The 18,272-nt window shown below is 41.5% G+C and overlaps 1 protein-coding gene across 1 annotated transcript; it reads left to right on the plus strand.

The window, feature by feature from the left end:
- Positions 1–1,295: 1,295 nt before the first annotated feature.
- On the plus strand, positions 1,296–15,898 carry wdr26b (WD repeat domain 26b). The gene is made up of 14 exons (XM_068341959.1): positions 1,296–2,016; positions 3,895–3,994; positions 5,053–5,109; positions 6,541–6,677; positions 7,601–7,698; positions 7,806–7,962; positions 8,206–8,344; positions 8,899–9,039; positions 9,371–9,490; positions 12,396–12,541; positions 12,632–12,710; positions 12,790–12,919; positions 13,256–13,450; positions 13,609–15,898. Exons 1-14 carry the CDS (start codon positions 1,718–1,720, stop codon positions 13,632–13,634), a joined length of 1,824 nt encoding a protein of 607 aa, XP_068198060.1. The 5' UTR covers positions 1,296–1,717; the 3' UTR covers positions 13,635–15,898.
- The last annotated feature ends 2,374 nt before the right edge of the window (positions 15,899–18,272 follow it).

Consider the following 18,272-nt stretch of genomic DNA (forward strand, 5'->3'; position numbering starts at 1 on the left):
TAACTATATTGATGAAGACCATTATTTTTAAGGTTTGGAAAAATTATTATTGCTATATGTTCAGCAGGCAGCATCTGGTGACAATTTTGTAACCCTATGTTTCAATACATATGGACTGGAAAAAATAGATAGATAGACAGATAGACAGATAGACAGATAGATAGATAGATAGATAGATAGATAGATAGATAGATAGATAGATAGATAGATAGATAGATAGATAGATAGATAGATAGATAGATAGATAGATAGATAGATAGATAGATAGATAGATAGATAGATAGATAGATAGATAGATAGATACTTTATTAATACCGGAGGAAATTGTACAATAAATAATAATAAACAATGAATAAATAAACAAATAAATAAATAAACAATAAATAACTACTCTTAATTATTTAATGTGTATTTCCTTGGTAGAAAGAAATGCTAGACTAACACCTTTTACCTACACAATTTGAACACGTTCTGAGAGATAATTTGTGGCATCATGATATATATATATATATATATATATATATATATATATATATATATATATATATATATATATATATATATATATATATATGTGTGTATACAGCCCATACTGTCACTTCAAATTTCATGCAATATTTTTATTCACAAAGTCAAGACTTTCAAAGTCAAGACGTGAATTTTAGTGTGTTGTCCCAATGTTGTTGTTTTTTTAATTTTTATTTCATACACCAGAGCAATGGAGAGCAACTCCAGAGCAATGGAGAGTCTGGTGATGTGTGATAGAAGAGTTTCAGTTAAAATGAAAGGAAAGGTGTACAAAACTGTGGTGAGACCAGCGATGTTGTTTGGTCTAGAGACAGTGTCACTGAGGAAAGGACAGGAGACAGAGCTGGAGGTAGCAGAGATGAAGATGCTGAGGTTCTCTCTGGGAGTGACCAGGAAGGATAGGATCAGGAATGAGTACATCAGAGGGACAGCACATGTTAGAGGTTTTGGAGATAAAGTCAGAGAGGCCAGACTGAGATGGTTTGGACATGTCCAGAGGAGAGATAGTGAATATATTAGTAGAAGGATGCTGAGCTTTGAACTGCCAGGAAGGAGGCCTAGAGGAAGACCAAAGAGGAGGTTTATGAATGTAGTGAAAGAGGACATGAAGGTAGTTGGTGTGAGAGAAGAGGATGAAAAGGACGGGGTTAGATGGAGGCAATTGATTCGCTGTGGCGACCCCTGAAGGGAAAAGCCGAAAGGAGAAGAAGAAGAAGACCTCCTATGGTTATAATTCTACCCGGAAGCTTGGTAGTGTAGGAATTTCCGGTTACGTCAGGGCGTCAGGACTCCATTAGAGCTGCAGCTGTTTTGGGAGAAACAACAACAAAAACGGGCTAACTGACAGTGCCTCGCCAGTGACAGTCTGCTCTGAGCCTGGCAACAAGGCCTCAAACCTGGAAGCTTAAACCTAATTTTCCACCCGGTGCTCCGCCGGCTTCTAACCACGGCCGCTCTCGGTGAGGAAACTCTGGCCTCCGCTTCCTCCTCCTCCGACTCGGACACCGGCGGAGCGTCGCCGCCCCCGCGGAAGAAGCACCGAGCCTCGGCGGCGGAGGGAGCAGGAGAGCCCGGGGCTTCAGCAGTCATTACAGGCCTGTCCGGAGTTGTCCTAGGACTTGCTACACACTCTCAAGCCACCTCTGCCATTCATTTTAACCGAAGTATAGTGAACAACCTAAGCAGCAGCATGCAGGCAAACGGGTCAGGACAAGGACAAGAATCTTCTGATCTCCCTTGCCTTAACAGCGCACAAAACGGCGAATCATCCTCGTCAGCCGGAACCCACTCCAACGGGCTTCTATCCAGCACAGACAACGGGAACAGTGTCGGTACTAGTAACGGCTCTACAACCGGTCCTGGTTCGGGGACTTCGGCTACAGTTTCAAGCTCGGAGGTCGGCTCGTTGAAAAAGAAAAAACGATTATCGCAAGCGGAGGAAGATGTCATAAGATTAATAGGGCAACATCTCCACGGATTAGGGCTAAAGTAAGGGAATTCAAAGTCTAATGAATAATAAAAATGTGTGTGATGTCAGTGCTAACTAAATGACAGGCTGTGTGTTTCCCCGGTGGTACGTATGTGGTGAGCTGCGGAGTTAGCAGTGTGCTTGAGAGACACAAACATGGGGGGATGGGGTAGTTAGCCTCTGAGCTCGGTAGTGTGTAGAAAGAAGGGGTCCATCTTGCACAATAACACCTAGCTTGATAGCTAACTCCACTAGCTTGCGTGTGTGCTGTGTGTCCTGACATTAAGCCGTCATAGTCTCATAACCACAGTATCATTTGTCTGCTATGTGTCTGTCATTAGCTTCTGTGTTTATTTGCTGTTTACGCTATGGTACTTAAATTTACGCTATAGAGCAAAAGACATTACATCATCAAATGTAATGTTAATAACGTGTATTCTGAGACTAGAGCAGCTGTCTTATTACCATTTGCATGGGAGAAAATCAACGACACAAGAGACGAGAGACCGGATTTAGCGTTTTAACCAAATGCGACGAGTTTTGAATGTTATATTTTTGTCTTCGAAGCTAATGTCAGTATGTGTTGTCGACGTAGTTCTTCGCCTGATGTTCGGGTATTTTCTTCATTTTGCAGCTTGGTTTCATCTGGGGGGGAGAAAAAAAAATAGATTTTGAGTTTTGTAGGATCGTGTGTGAGGAACATTAATAGATCAACCATACAGGATAATAACTAGGATGGTCACAAAAGCTGCCTCAGTTATTTTAGTATTCCCAGTGCACTCTGCACGTCTTGAGCTGTCATTTCGAGCTAGGCTTTTATTTATTATATAAATACCCATTTTATCCAACTATCTTATGCAGATACCAACTTTGATCATAAGGGACTGCCTTCATTATCGTGTCATTGTTTCAGAACAGTGTTTCACCAGTCAGTAGTCAAACAGTGACTTGCATTTGTTTTATTTATTTAAACGGCGGTCGGCACCACTGGCGACTGTTGTTCCTGAATGCAGCATAATCGGTTGGGTTCAAGGCAACAGAAGAAAGAGCTTTCTACCAGCTGTTTTAAATGGAGGCTTTCGTTTGAATCTAATTATAGCATCATGGGGTTTTCAATAAATGCATGTCTAGATTGCTGCTTTGGAGTTACTGTGATAGCAACGGATAGATAGCATCACTCCTGCTCTTTTATCAAGCTGAAGAATGTGTTGTTGCCATTGCATGGTTTAATAAAAGAGGGTGGGTTCCGGGGATATATTGCATTGCCTGGCATGAAACAGAGCCCTCATATTTAAGATGAGAGAAATGCTTGAGAAATCAGTAGAGCAGCCAGCTGGATGGAAGGCTCAACTCAGAGCTGCTGCGCCATTCTGTTGATACCTGAAAATGATGTCATCGTGCTGAAGGTGTCAGCCAGCCCCGTTCCAAACCCATTTTCATTATGCACATACACTTCAGCAAACCTGTTTGTAGTGGTGGGGTGTTTGGATAGCTGGTCATGGTTCATTGTTGAAAGAGAATGATGTCAGCTGCAGTGGAAGCTAAGTACATGTCACCATACCTTCAAAATATTATTGCTGTATATTCAGCAAAAACATTCTGGTGACAAAGCTAATAAGGACTCTTTCAGACATTGTTTGCTGTTTAAATGCCCTCACCCCACTGTTAACCAGTTCTAGTATTTTATCCTTACTAAATAATTACAGATGCAGATCCCTGTCTATTGAACACAACATTGTCACAATGGGATCATTTTTAAAAACAATATCCTGCAGAGAAATAGTATTTCATTAAATCAGTGGATAACTTACAACATGATAATAATGAGGTCACATTTTCTGAGCCATAACTGTTTGCTTATGTTTGCTGCACACTCTCCTCTTTGTTTCCCTCTGTAGTCAGACAGTGGACCTGCTGATGCAGGAGTCAGGCTGCAGATTGGAACACCCCTCAGCTACCAAGTTCCGTAACCATGTCATGGAAGGCGAGTGGGACAAGGTTGGTGTGGCGATCCGGTGTCTATATTAGACACTTTGATAGATAGGGAATCATTGAACTTCTTACTGATGTGTCCATTTTTGTTGCATAATTACCTTATGTGGTAAAATCCTTTGTAGACACTGTTTACAATTTGGCTTTGTAACATGACACATACTTTGATGGCTCATAGTTCCCTTTTGCCTCTTAACTGTTCCAACACAGATATTGTGCATTTAAGTTCATGGATTGTATTTGTCACTATTTTTTTTCCGTATAAGGAAAGAAAGTCTGATGTGATGGTTTGAAAAGAATGTTTTGTTGGTCAACATTTGGTGAAAGAAAACTGCTCATTCTTATTATGCTTACTGTAAAGGCTAACTTAAGGTTTTCTTCCATTTTTATAAAAAAAATAAAGTTATGTGGAGATACTTATATGCAAATTACATTCTAAAAAGTGAAGTATGGCAAAATTTCAAAAACATTTTTAACTGAATGTTGAGGGCTCAATTAGATTTGATTGCTTTGAAGTTCAAAATGTCTGGTTTATATAGTATTAGCATAATTAGGCAGTTTATATCTGTACTTTAAAAATCATGATAGTATTTCCATATTCTTTTTGTACAACATGTCTCATTTTAACTTGTTCATTCTGAGGCTTGTAAGCACACATAAAAATTGGTCTTGTGAATAGAGGAACAAAACAGGCAAGACCTGCAGGAAGGAATATTTAGTTCCGGCTTCTGGTCAAATGGTTGTAATTTTAAGGTACAGTTATATTGTGACTAAATCAGTTATAGTTTAGCCACTGATGTGTGTGTTGTGTGTATAGTCCTGAATACAGTATTGGTAAATGTTAAGAAGCCTGTAATGCATGAGACGCATGAAGATTCTCTGCTGTTTATATTTTTTATTAATGAAATCATGGCCATAAACTGTTTTGTTAATGGTAATCAAATTTCTAAAGACTGTTTTTTTGCTAATGTGATTCATTTTTTCCTATGTATTAATGAAACCTGCTGAGCAAACTATTTCTATCTGTCTCCCCTCTCTATCGCCCTCCCTTTGTTTTGGTCCAGGCTGAGAATGATCTCAATGAACTGAGAGCACTGATGCATTCTCCCAACGCTATTGTGGTAAGCTCCCCTTACTCAAACCTGAACTGGGCTGAATGAGAGCCAATCATTTCAGAGGCACAACTAGAGATTCTAGAATGGTACCGTTTTTTTGTTGGGTCACAAGTTCTCGTTTTGGACCACAAATAGCTAAAATGTTCTAGCTTGTGCCTCAGATGACATTAGGTTTAAAGTGTAGGAGTGTGATTCATGATTCAATTTATTTTGTTTTTAACTGCAGTACATGCGTTTGATTTTCCACACATTTTTTCTTTTACTTTCCTTTTAATTTATCAGTTTGTTTAAAAATGTTTAGACTCAAAATAAGCTATTGTTAAATTTATCAATTTGATGTAAATAGAGCATAACATGTGACGAGAGATATTGATTGGTCAGCTCATATATGTTCGCTACAGATATACTGTATGCGTTGGGGTCAGCAGGTTCATAGAAGGATCAGTTTTCGTAATACACAGTAAATACTGTCAGTTAGTAGTTGAAGCAAATGAAGGCAAATTTATGTGTTCTGTAAGTAGGGTTTTCTTTAAACTTTGTGGCTTTATTAATATCTTGAGGTCTTTTATTTGTACCAATACAAGAGTATTGTAAGGGTGTATTTATGCTAACTACCAAAATGATCTTTTTGAAGGATTCATAAAGGAGATTTTCAATATTAAATATATATAAATATATATTTTTTGAGTACTAGTCAAAATTAGCTTCAGATGATGGTCCCGTGTGTCTGCCAGATGTGTATCTGTCATCCACAGTTGTGTTATTGAGATAATTGTTGTGGCTACTGATTTTCAGCTGTATGTTCATTGTATTTAACCATTATAGGTCTGTTGTAGGTTAGTGTTATGATAGTCAACAAGAATTTTACTGTATACGTTTCACTTATACCACAAACCTAGTTATGAGATGCCTGTGTGATTTTGCCTTTTTTTATTTGTAGATATCAGTGGGTGGACGGTTTCTTGAATTTATGCAGCCGTTGTCAGGGCTGCGGCTCTGACTGCATACCTGAGATAAGACAGAGACTCTTGGTAACACAACTTTGTTGCTGATCTGCAACACTGACTGCTGAACACACAGTGGTGTTCAGTTTGAAGGAAATTGGCTTGACTTTGACTTAATAGCATTGTTTGGACACTTATTAACAGCATATTGCCTTAAGCTTGTCACAATGTCAGGCTTTTGTGGTAAATATAATTTTTAAACATGGTAAGTATTGTTTTTGCAATGACCCTTAAAAAAATAGAAAGGCCTAATGTCCTGCAGTCAAGCATGCCAGCTTTTTTGATTCAGTGGTAGGAGTCATTTCTCATCTATGTCAAATTGAAACCCGAGGCTGTAGTTCAAGCTTGTTCAGCTTTCTTTTCTATCTTCACTCATCGTTTTTTCCCCTTTTAATAAAATGTCATTTTCGTGGGTGTCCTGTCATCTGCTCAGCGCATGAAGTTCCTACTGCTGCAGCAGAAGTACCTGGAATATCTGGAGGATGGCAAAGTCCTTGAGGCTCTGCAGGTGCTCCGGGGAGAGTTGACTCCACTAAAGTACAACACGGATCGCATCCATGTACTTAGCGGGTATGGCTACACATAAAACAGTCATCAGATAGCTACACAAATACAAACAGCTGTCAACCATTTGATTTTTGGATAGCTTTTTATTCCGTAAACATACAGCTCCCACTACTTCTGGTTCCTAACGTTCAAGCCAGACATTTAAATTTATCATGACACAGAACAAGAGGGTATTTAAGTATTCAAATCCTCTGAAGAAGAAGATGTAAATGATTTTTGCTTTTTCAATGTTGTTGTCACACGAAGTCTGTTATCACTGTGCACAGGAGGTTGTGGGGGAGGATGTCTTGTTTTGGTAGAGATGTGTATTTATCTTCAGGGAAGATAAAGGACTATAACAACTTTCTGTATTTACCACTGTGTTTTTTGTTTGATGTAATTGGTTGTTGACTGCTTAAAAAAAACTACATTTGATTCCTGTCATCAATATACTTGTTACATAGGTTTATATTTATGGTAAGAGCATCAACAGCTGTTGGGTCATCTTGTCTGCGATCTGAGGGCGTTCTGTGCAGGCTTTTAGAAAATACATTCGTCTTATCCATTATTTAATCAATTAGGCTGTATTGATTACTTAACACTGCCTACAGGCCTGTTTGTTTGAGTAGTTTGTCATTCATTTGACAGAAGATTTTATTGATCTGTCACTTGTCTTAAGTCATTTGTATCATCAAGTCTTGTTTATGTCAGGTTTCTTTATCAAGCAGTACCAACATGCAGTGGCCTTTGTTTCTTTATCTTAGTTACTTGATTTGTCACACACTGGGTTTTAGTCGGTGTTTGTTTGACTTGCATTTGTATTTGTTGTTACTCGTTCTTACCATCTTTTGGTATATTTTGTGTTCCAGTTATTGCTGGAACAATATTTCTTTTGGTTTGTTTTTATGTTGCATCTCTTGATCATACTTGCTTGTGTCTTCCCGCAGGTACTTGATGTGTAGTCATGCTGAGGATCTGAGGGCCAAGGCAGAGTGGGAGGGCAAGGGCACTGCCTCTCGCTGCCGACTGCTGGACAAATTACAGAGTGAGGAGATTGGTACACTCGCCATACCACTAATTTGTATGATTGCCACATTGCAGACATAACCCATATGGGGTAATTGAATGCATCTTGTTTTATTTGTTTGATAGCGTACCTTCCACCCTCTGTGATGCTGCCGCCCAGACGGCTACAGACCCTGCTGCGGCAAGCCGTGGAACTTCAGAGGGACCGCTGCCTCTACCACAACACCAAGCTGGACAATAACCTGGACTCAGTCTCTCTGCTGCTAGATCATGTCTGCAGCAGGTTGGTGCTGCTCAGGGCTCACCAGGCCTCAGTGTTAGATTAACACCCAGCAGCATGTCTTATTTATGTCTCAGCTGCTGCTCCTTTACAACTACGCTGTTGAGGCAAATGAACTCAAAGCCTTGTGTATTTCTTAACATTATCATCTGTGACATCTTAAGAAATGGAGAGAATAATTTAAGAAGACGTCCTGTTGCTTGCTCAATTAAGATTTTAACAATTGATCTTTTTTCCATATTTTAGGAAGCAGTTCCCCTGTTACACCCAACAGATCCTGACAGAGCACTGTAATGAAGTTTGGTTCTGCAAATTCTCAAATGACGGCACCAAACTAGCCACTGGCTCCAAAGACACTACTGTCATAATTTGGCAAGTTGACCCGGTGAGTGTGAAGAAAGTCTGAATAAACACAAGACCTCTACAGTTTAAGTTACCCAGCAGGAATGTAGTGGTTTGGCATTTGTTTTCGCAGAGATGTCCTAGTAAATAGTGGATCTGAACAGTAAATGTAATGGACTTTAGTTAGACCATACTTCATGCTTGTGTGTTGGTTTTTGAGATACTTGAACTTTCTCTTTTAGATATTAAAATATAAGGATGTTTCTACTTTATAATTAGAGCGCTTTACTGTCCCAGAGGAAAGTGGTCCTCTTCAAGGAAGACATTGGTCTGCAAAGGGAGCTAGCCCTCATGTCTCTCTTTTATTTAACCATTGACTCAGATTCTATTGACTATAATCCTCATTAGTCATAGAATTAGGAAAGTTCTGTGGTCATCCAAACTGAACCCTTTTTACACATTAGAAATAATGTTTTATAAATAAAAAATTTTCATCATTGTATACATAGATTTTGTTGGTATCACTGCCAATGAGGGCCCAACCCTCAGTGTCAAAATAAATTGGGTGGTAATTCTCCCCATTTTACCTTTACATAGGAGAGCCACCAGTTGAAGCTGCTGCGAACCCTGGACGGTCATGCTTATGGTGTATCCTACTTAGCCTGGAGTCCTGATGACACCTACCTGATCGCCTGTGGGCCTGACGATTGCTCTGAGCTGTGGCTCTGGAATGTTCAGGTATCTGTTATAATGAGTACGTCTGTTAAGCTTTATATAATTGTAAAAATTCAGACATTTTCTGTGCCAGTGTAATACAGGAATTGTGTATTCTCATGGCATCTGTGAGGTTTAAGATTTCACATTAATATTCACAGTGGCAAAAAAACAACTCGCTTTTTGTGTGGGTTGTGTGTACTCAATGACCCTCTCCTCTCCCTTCCCTTCACCTTCTTTTCCTTTTATTCTACCCTCCCCCACCTTTACTTAATGCTTCTTCTTGATGTCACCCCTCCCCCCAATTACTCTCCTCTGTTTTTGAAACGTCTCTGTCAAACCTTTTGTTGACCAGACGGGGGAGCTGCGGACCAAAATGTCCCAGTCCCATGAAGACAGCCTGACCAGTGTGGCATGGAACCCTGATGGCAAACGCTTCGTCACTGGAGGACAGAGGGGACAATTTTACCAATGTGTAAGCTCAATCGTTATTTACATGTACAATTAACAGAATTTTTTCAATATATATGAGCCTATATCACAATGTTCAATATATTTTCATTCAACATATGTTTTCTGTCCATATTTAATACATGCTTTAATGCATGTCTGCTGGGCATATAGAAGAATGGAATCCTATGTGGTGACTTATACTGTATGTGTAGGCAGCTGCAATGGGATGCACTGAACTTTAAGAGCAGGCAAGTTCAAGATAATTGATCTCTGGTTATTGATTTTCCAGTCATGAACCTGATGACCCTGTGTAGCCATGTCTTTCTATAACAAATTAAATTTAAAGGAGAGAATAGAAATGGGGTCGTCCTCACTGGGAGGAGCCAGACGCCGGGCCATCAGGGGGACTAGCACCCAGCCCCCCCCCCCACTCCGACAGACAGGTGGATCCCCACATAGAATGGAGGAAACCACAGCCGGCTGGACTGAAGGGACCCAAGGACCCCCCCTTTGTCAGGGCTAACTACAGAAGTAGTTTAGAATCAAGTTGACTGCTAAAACATGCAGCTGTTTCATAGTTGGTGCTTGACAGTATTATATAATGAGCCAATATTTGCCAACAATCTTTTTTTTTTTTTTTGTGAGCCAGAGAGGGAAGTGCTGCACCCCTGTGAGTTAAGGGGGAAAGCAAAAGGAGACAGGGAGAGAAAACACAAACAAGGTAGTGGATAGACAGGCTGTGCTGTTGGAGTGAAAAAGGTTTAGGCTGTTTTATTCTATCTTAGAACTGATATTTCAACACCAATGTTACAAAACATCAGATTAGTGGAGGTCCTGATAATATAGAATAGGCCACCAGAGGAAACCAGTGTAGGAGGAAGATAGAGGGCACAAGATTGTGATGACTGAAGTGAGGCTCATCACATTCTGACGGGACCCAATGGTTCTCAATAATTGGACTCGACAGGAGCTGGTAAACCCTGACCCAACATGCATGTGTGATGAAACCAACACCCACATAGGCTACCAGAACTCAACAGGGCCACGCCAGCCGGGCACTCCCAACCCTGGCAGCCAGGAGCATCCAGAAGCCATCACCTGAAGAGCCACCTGGGGCACCGAGAACCACAAAGCTACCGATGACCAACCGGCAACCGGCCCTAGCCACCAACCCGCCCCGCAACAACAACAACCCAGAGGTGCACCACCACGGCACCACAGAGGGGAATGAAGGTGATGCATGCCCCGACCCACCAGGCCCGGCCGTCGGGCCACAGAGGGTCAGCCCCGCAGGACCGAGGCCAGCAACTAGCCCAAAGCCACCACACCATCCGGGGGAGGCAGCTGCCGAACAGCCGCCCCCCCCACCAACCCCACCCCCTCCTCCTCATGACCAACCACTGAACCAACCAACGGGGCCACACCACTCACGAGCTAGCCACCCACACCAGGCCGGGCAACCCGGCATCGCAACACATGTCCACCAACCACTGCCAGCCGGACACCGCCGGCCAACAGCCAGCAGCTAGCTCACCCCCGACGCACTGAGGCATTTTCCAGCGCCATCACCAGTCCACCAGCCAGACCAAAGGTCAAGTGTAGGCCCAACGAAACAGCCCCATGAGCGGATAGCAGACGGCGCGCCACCAACAGAGCCCGACCTCCAGCCAGCCACACCAGCCAGCAGCGTGATAACCCCAGCAGCACCCAGCAGACCCCCCACTGCAAACAGCAACACAGAGACTGAACCCACGGCCCGCTCGGAATCCCCGCCGCACCCGGATAGTGTGTGGTAGGGTGTGTCATCCCTCCGCCAAATTGGGTTGTGCCAAATTGGGGAGAGTATACCAGGGTGTAACTGAGATCCTGTAAAATCTAGAGCTTTCCACCAAGCAGACAAGGTGGAGGCAATCAAAGGATTCTTGAAGCAAGGATGTTGTTTAAGGGTTGTGGTTTTTAAAAGGAAGATCGGAGGGATTGATGTTATTACAGTCTCTCTGTTCTAGCTACAGCCAAGAGTTATAGTCCTTATGTGGATGGATCCACTTGATCAGATACTGTAGTTGGTTTGCTAAGTAGTACTGCATAAAGTTGGGCGCCTCCAAGCCACCTTCAGATTTCTTTTTCTGGAGTGTTGTCATGCTAATTTTAGCTGTTTTGTTTTTTGAGTAGAATTTACCAATGGCAGAATCTAATGATTGGAACCACTTTGATGTCGGTTTAAATGGGATCATCGAAAAAAGGTAGTTGATTTGAGGTAATATTTTCATTTTAACAGTAGCTATTCTTCCCAGAAGGGAGATAGGGAGGTTGTTCCAACATCTTAGATCACCAGAGACTTTTTCTAAAAGTGGGGTGAAGTTCAAGTGGACTAGATCAGAGAGTTTATTAGAAATATTTAAACCCAGATATCTAATATTACCCATGGGAAAAGAATAAAGTGAGTTGTGGACTGCAGGATTTCTCTTTTGCTTTTATTACATCCTGTTTCAAAGTGGTGATGTATTGTAATTGTCAGTGTTCGTCCGTCCGTCCACCAAATATCTTCACAACAGTTGCAGATAGAAAGATGACACAAAAAGCACATTGCTCCGGCGGTGAGATGAGAAATGAGATGACCTTGACCTTGAGAAAAGTAGGTCAAGGTCAAATTTCAATTTCTGTACACTCAAGAGCTGGTAAAGATAGAAAGACGAGGGAGAAGGCCAGTGTGAGTAAGACCGTAGATCAAACCACTAGCTTTGATGTTTGACCTATGCAAGTAGGTCAGGGTAAAAATTCGAATTCAGGGATGTCGCAGGATTTAGCAGTCTGCGACTGCCTTGGTTCTAGTCTACTGTTGCATCTACCTCTCGCTTAAAGTTGCCATGATAAGTTGCTTGTTAACAGTAAGAGATGGGGGGGTGGGGTGTTTTCTGTGTTGGCAGGACCTTGACGGTAACTTGTTGGACTCTTGGGAGGGTGTGAGAGTGCAGTGCCTGTGGTGCCTGAGTGATGGCAGAGCAGTTCTGGCCTCGGACACCCACCAACGAATCCGGGGGTACAACTTTGAGGACCTTACGGACAGAAACATGTATGTAGCCGTCTCAAAAACTACACCTTCAAAAAATTGAAGAAACAAACCACACTTTTTGACTATTGCTGATTTGCATGTTCTTTACAGAGTTCAGGAGGACCACCCTATCATGTCTTTTACTGTTTCAAAGAATGGAAGATTAGCTTTGTTAAATGTAGCAACTCAGGTACGGCTTTCCAAACTCACCCAGTATCCCTTACTGCTTTTTGTCAATGTTTCAGTCAGTGTTTTACAACCTTTTGTAGGGAGTGCACCTCTGGGACCTTCAGGACCGGGTGCTGGTGAGGAAGTACCAAGGTGTGACCCAGGGATTCTACACAATTCACTCCTGCTTTGGAGGACACAACGAAGACTTCATTGCCAGTGGCAGCGAAGGTATAGTGTTCTTCTTTAATCTGTAGCACTAATGGTCTGTAACATTTAGAATACCCTGGCTAATTTTATGTTATTCTGTGGGGATTAGGCTGCCCATGCTATCTATTTTCAAAAATTAAAGTTCAACAGTATGAATGTTAAGTCATTGGAAAGTCATTATTCTCTGTCTCTGCCTGGTGCATAGGATAATTGCTGATTAGTTCAATTGTTGACCCAAAGGAAGAGATGTGCTTAGACAAAATTTTTTTTTTTTTTTTGCTGTAATTTGTTTTCTTCCATTTTTTCTTGTCACGGAATAATTTTAATTCCATCTGCTTCGTCATCTCTTGTTGACAGACCACAAAGTGTACATCTGGCACAGGCGTGGTGAACTTCCCATTGCTGAGCTAACAGGCCACACACGCACCGTTAATTGTGTGAGCTGGAACCCGGCCATCCCAGGACTCATGGCTTCTGCCTCAGATGACGGGACAGTGCGCGTCTGGGGTCCTGCACCCTTCCTCGAGTCACAAGAGGTGGACGGACTCAGCGGTAATTAGCACATGTATTTTATTCTTAGCTGTAAAATAATAATGATTTCATTTACTTGCTGGTGTTAAAGAACTAATAAAATTGTGTTTTCAGCTTTATGTTGACATTGACTCACACGAGGTTACATGTATTTAACTATCTCCGTTTTCTCCCCCTAGAGAACTGCAGTAATATGGACAGTTGATGGTCATTTATGGACAGCATACAATCCAAGAATCCACAAGAAAAATAGAAAATCTGAATGGGCAAATGAAATCCAACACTGACCTAAAGCACGTCAAGAAATCAAAATACCCACCAAGACAAAAGAGAAAATAAAAGTGAGGAGAATGTGTCTGCGACTGGCCCAGAGTAGTTGATGGAGTTGATGACGGACACTAGGAAAATTCAGGTCCTTGTTCACACCTGATCCTGACCTGGAGGAAAATCAGTTCAGTGCCCTGCAGGATATGACCGCCATGCACTGGTGATCCCAACTGACCCTTCCCCATTTTGCTGCATGGTCACCAGCAGTACCAGGCCCTCACAGAAGTTCCCAGGAATCCCACCTCCGCCCTTTCTTTTCCAGACAGACACTGCACAGAGCAGCCATTAATTCATTGGACTACATCTGTCTGCATGTTTGCCCCGTCCACCTATTACAGTACATGTACAATGTCTTCATGGACATAAGGAGGGTGTTGGTGGGGGAAGATGGTGCATAGGGGATGTAGCACCTCTTCTGTATGTTTTCCTCTTCCCCACTCTTATTTTGTTCCTTCTTGAATATGATCTTTTGGACAAAGGTTGAAAAATCCACCACGTAAACGCTGACCGACCAGCTGACAAAGAACATACAAAAAGGCTGTGCTAAATGTTGGATTTTTTTATGATAGTCATAGCCTAATTCTCATTTATGAGGTGAATCTTAGCTGAATTAGTGCCCGTGGAAATCTTCAGAATGAAGATTCCTCTTTTGTTTCTTGACATTAGGAAAGCAAACTTTTTATTCCTTAATTTAACTTCTAACATGGACAGTCACTGTAATATCTCCAACTGACAGAGCCAACTCCCTTCAGGCTAGCTACCGCACAACTCTATTACATCTTCCTGAGAGGAGAAGAACAGAGGGATTCACAGGTCACATATCAGTGCTGAAGGGGTCACAAGTCATCAGTGTGGTGGTTTTCCCCTGTTAGGACATACTATGATCTTTTTAAAAGACATGCTTTCATATATGAAAGAGCTCCAGTGCATCTTTGAGTGCACACCAGTGACTACTGTCCCTCCTGTTTGTGTGTAAGAGAGAGTGAGAACAATTACACATGCACACATTAGTGAGAGTTGGCATTTGTGAGTGCAGGTTTAATTGGTGCGTATTTTTGTATGTGTGCTCTATTCACACCAGCAAAAGATCCACCCCACCCTGTTCCCCTCCCCTCTTAATCCCATAGTAAAATTGTAAAGAGGATTTTAAACCGAATAAGTTATCCAAAGCCCCAAAGGGACCTCTATCTGTGGAACAAAGAATACTTGAGAGCCATTTTGTGAAATAAAATCTTTTCTTTAATCTGGGGCTTTAATTTTACATTTGAATTTGTTTCTCGTTACCACGCGGCATTCAAAAGGCACTGAGTTACTGGCAGCGAATTGTCTCTGCAGGGGGAAGGAAAAGGAAGTTTAATATGAGCAAATTTGTTTGAGGCGTAGTTCAGAAAGCTGTTAAGTGTTGTGTTAATAGCAAATGAAAAGTTAATTGTAATTATTCAATGAGTTGTTAAAAAGAAGAGGCACCAGTGACCACAACCACTCTCCAAGCCCACAGTGTTAGGGAGCGTTGTTGCAATCCAGAAACACACAAACTGCCTTCCTGTTCATAAGTTGCACACAATCCTTCGATATGTATGACATCCCCCCTCCACTGCACTTTGAATGGGCTTTCAGCTCCCTTGCACCCACTGCAATGACATAGGCCCATAAGGTTTTCACAGCCTTATGGTAGCTGCATTTGCTGTCCTGATGACTCAAAGGGTTGCATTAGCAGAGACTGAGTACTTAATGGGAGATTGCTAAAGGAATTTACTCTCCCCCACTATGCCTCCATGCATTCAGAAGCAGTGACTGGTTATCATATACACAGAAACTGAGCCTCATGCATATGAGGCACAGTCGCCTCATCTGGAGGGCACCACTCCTGGAGCTTAGAGTTCAGCATGAAACACCACATGTGCCCTCCAGACAAGTTACTCAGTGGTCAGTGCACCATTCAAAGCTTTCTTCCTCTCCTTTTCAGGGCATCTAATGACTATTTGCTACAGACTGCTAAACAGGAAAACATGTTAAAAATCAGCGCTTTTCTGTCTGTTTTTATTGAACTTTTTTGTTACTTACTTTTTTTTTTTTTGTTCACATATATCATTTTTGGTTGACCTCTATCCCTGTATGATCATATTAAAATATAACCAGACATATGGAGTCCTCATTTTTTGTCCTCTTTAACCCCTGTTAGATTTATTTCATGTTTTTTTTGTTTCATTATATTTTGTTGCATTTTATCTACCACTAATACAACAAGTAAATATGCACAGTAGCACCCATACCAATCGAACTGGTAAGAGTGTATAGGTAGTATTTTGCCTACATTCAGATCAGGTTTTGAACTAACCACCCCTCGCCTTTAAAGAGTTTCCTTCATATGAAAGTCTTTATCGCATGTCTGTCAGTGACTGAAATCTCTTGGTGTGCCATTGTTGGTAGATCTGACCCTTGCCGAAGCCAAATCGCTGGAGGCACACTGGTGTCTTCTGTAGGTAATGTGTGTCACAGTCTGACGTTCACACTATGGAAATTTCTGTCTCAACTCACAGAATGCAAAATGGACTGCTCTCACACACATTTCAGAAGATCAGAGGAAGATATTAAATACTAAGAACCCCAACAAGCATTTCAGAAAATCACACCAGTTACAGTCTGGTGGAAAAATGCTATGTCTGTATGCAACTTTGTGTCTACTCTCTCAACCTGAGTTTACCAATGGAGTTGTTTCTGATTTAAATGTCTTATTTCTCTTTCAGAGGTGATGGTGGCGGGCAGGGGGCTGGGTGGAGAACACTAAGGGCTTACTGTAGCATCTCTAAGCTCCTTGGACTGTTGTGGGAAGGGGTGACGTGTGGCTTTGCGTTCATTGTGTTATTTACAAAAGTGATTGTACTGTTTTGTATTGTTGTGTAGGAAAAGTGTTATGTATGTATGCATATTTTCAATAAAGCATTCAGGGTTTTGAAAAAAGGCCCACGGAAGTTTGATGGGTCAAGAGATTGTGAAGGCCCCAAGAACAAAGTTATGGATACTCAGAAAACTCATCTTTCCCACCCTTTAACACAGAAACGGGATCCAGATTGGCCCTCCACCACTGCTTTTGGCAACGCATGCGTCAAGTGGTCTGTAAATGGCCAGCCATAGGTCGAACTTGTGTCAAAATTCTACTTTGTATTCTTTTTTTTTTTCTTGAAAGCAATGTCTAGAGCCAGACCATCTGGTAAGAGGATATATTCAATGCCAATAGGAATAATAACAACACTTGCCAATAAAATGATGTTATTTTGAGTAAGCCCTGTTGTTTGCCATACATTTCTGTACTGAAGTTGCCATTGACAACTGGACCTAGGCGTACAAAACATGGGTGCCTAGAAAGTATGTAACAATATCTGTAGACACAAGGTGTTCAGTACATCATGAAGTAAGAATATCAATTGATAACACATTTGAACCCATGACATTTTTTCTTGCTTTGCAAACAGCCACCAGGGTCAGCATAAAAGTAGAAAGAAATTGTAATATTTTAGAACGTAAGCATTACTTCACGGTCATGTTAAATAATGTATGTATTCACATCTTATTTCCCAATGTTGCATTGATAATTATCTATATTAACAGTCCAAGAAACATAAGCACTTGAAGAGGACCTCCCGCGAAAGATTCCGGGACAAATTCATCATCTTAAGACACTTGACCCTCCTTTCCTTAAGATAGACTGAAACAGTTAATGTTCCGAGCAGGTTTGGACCTTCTTGTGCGCAAATACGTCTAGCACATCCATCAAAAAATAATGATAATCCTCCAAGGGTCAAAATTCAAGGTCTGGAAATCTGTTTTAAAATGAGGGCTCATGTGTGGCCGGTAGCTGGGAAAAAAATTTACCAACCCTACACTGATCTAGTGGTTGTATGTACCCTGACCTACCTTAAGGGTAGGTCAGGGTACCCTGAAAGCAGTAGCTGACTAAGTGCATAGACTACTGCATATATAGAAGGCCAGTGTGAGTAAGACCATAGATCAAAGCTAGTGCGTAGGTAGATCAAAGCACTAGCTTTGATCTATGGTCTTACTCACACTGGCCTTCTCCCTCGTCTTTCTATCCTATCCAGTTCCTGAGTGAACAAAGTTGAAATTTGAGCGTGACCTACTTTTCTCAAGGTCAAGGTCATCATCTCACTTTCATCCCCTTTGCCACCCGAGTGATGTGCTATATAATTCATCTTTCTATCTGCAACAGTGGTGACGATATTTGGTGGACAAACGACCGGACAAACACTGACAATTACAATACATCACCGTTTTGAAGCGGATGTAACAGAGGTGGTAGCTGCTGGCAATGTTTTTCTTGTATAATTGTAGGAGCAGACCAAGAGACAGACAGAGATTACGTATATAATTATTTCTAAATTGGTTACTAAAGGTGATTCAATATTTTTTTTTCACTAAGCAACAGTTTCTGATGTTAAAAAGAGACGTTATCTAGCAGAAAGTGCTCCTGCCACAGCCGACACGTCTAACATAAACA

This window comes from Antennarius striatus, chromosome 19 (genome assembly GCF_040054535.1).
Source record: "Antennarius striatus isolate MH-2024 chromosome 19, ASM4005453v1, whole genome shotgun sequence".
Classification (NCBI taxonomy): domain Eukaryota; kingdom Metazoa; phylum Chordata; class Actinopteri; order Lophiiformes; family Antennariidae; genus Antennarius; species Antennarius striatus.

Excerpts from the sequence above, each read along its gene's own strand:
- wdr26b (XM_068341959.1), top strand. The coding sequence starts at position 1,718 with ATGCAGGCAAACGGGTCAGGACAAGGACAAGAATCTTCTGATCTCCCT. Across the intron at positions 9,491-12,395 it reads GGGGACAATTTTACCAATGT|GACCTTGACGGTAACTTGTT; the intron begins GTAAGCTCAATC and ends CTGTGTTGGCAG. Across the intron at positions 12,920-13,255 it reads CATTGCCAGTGGCAGCGAAG|ACCACAAAGTGTACATCTGG; the intron begins GTATAGTGTTCT and ends TCTTGTTGACAG.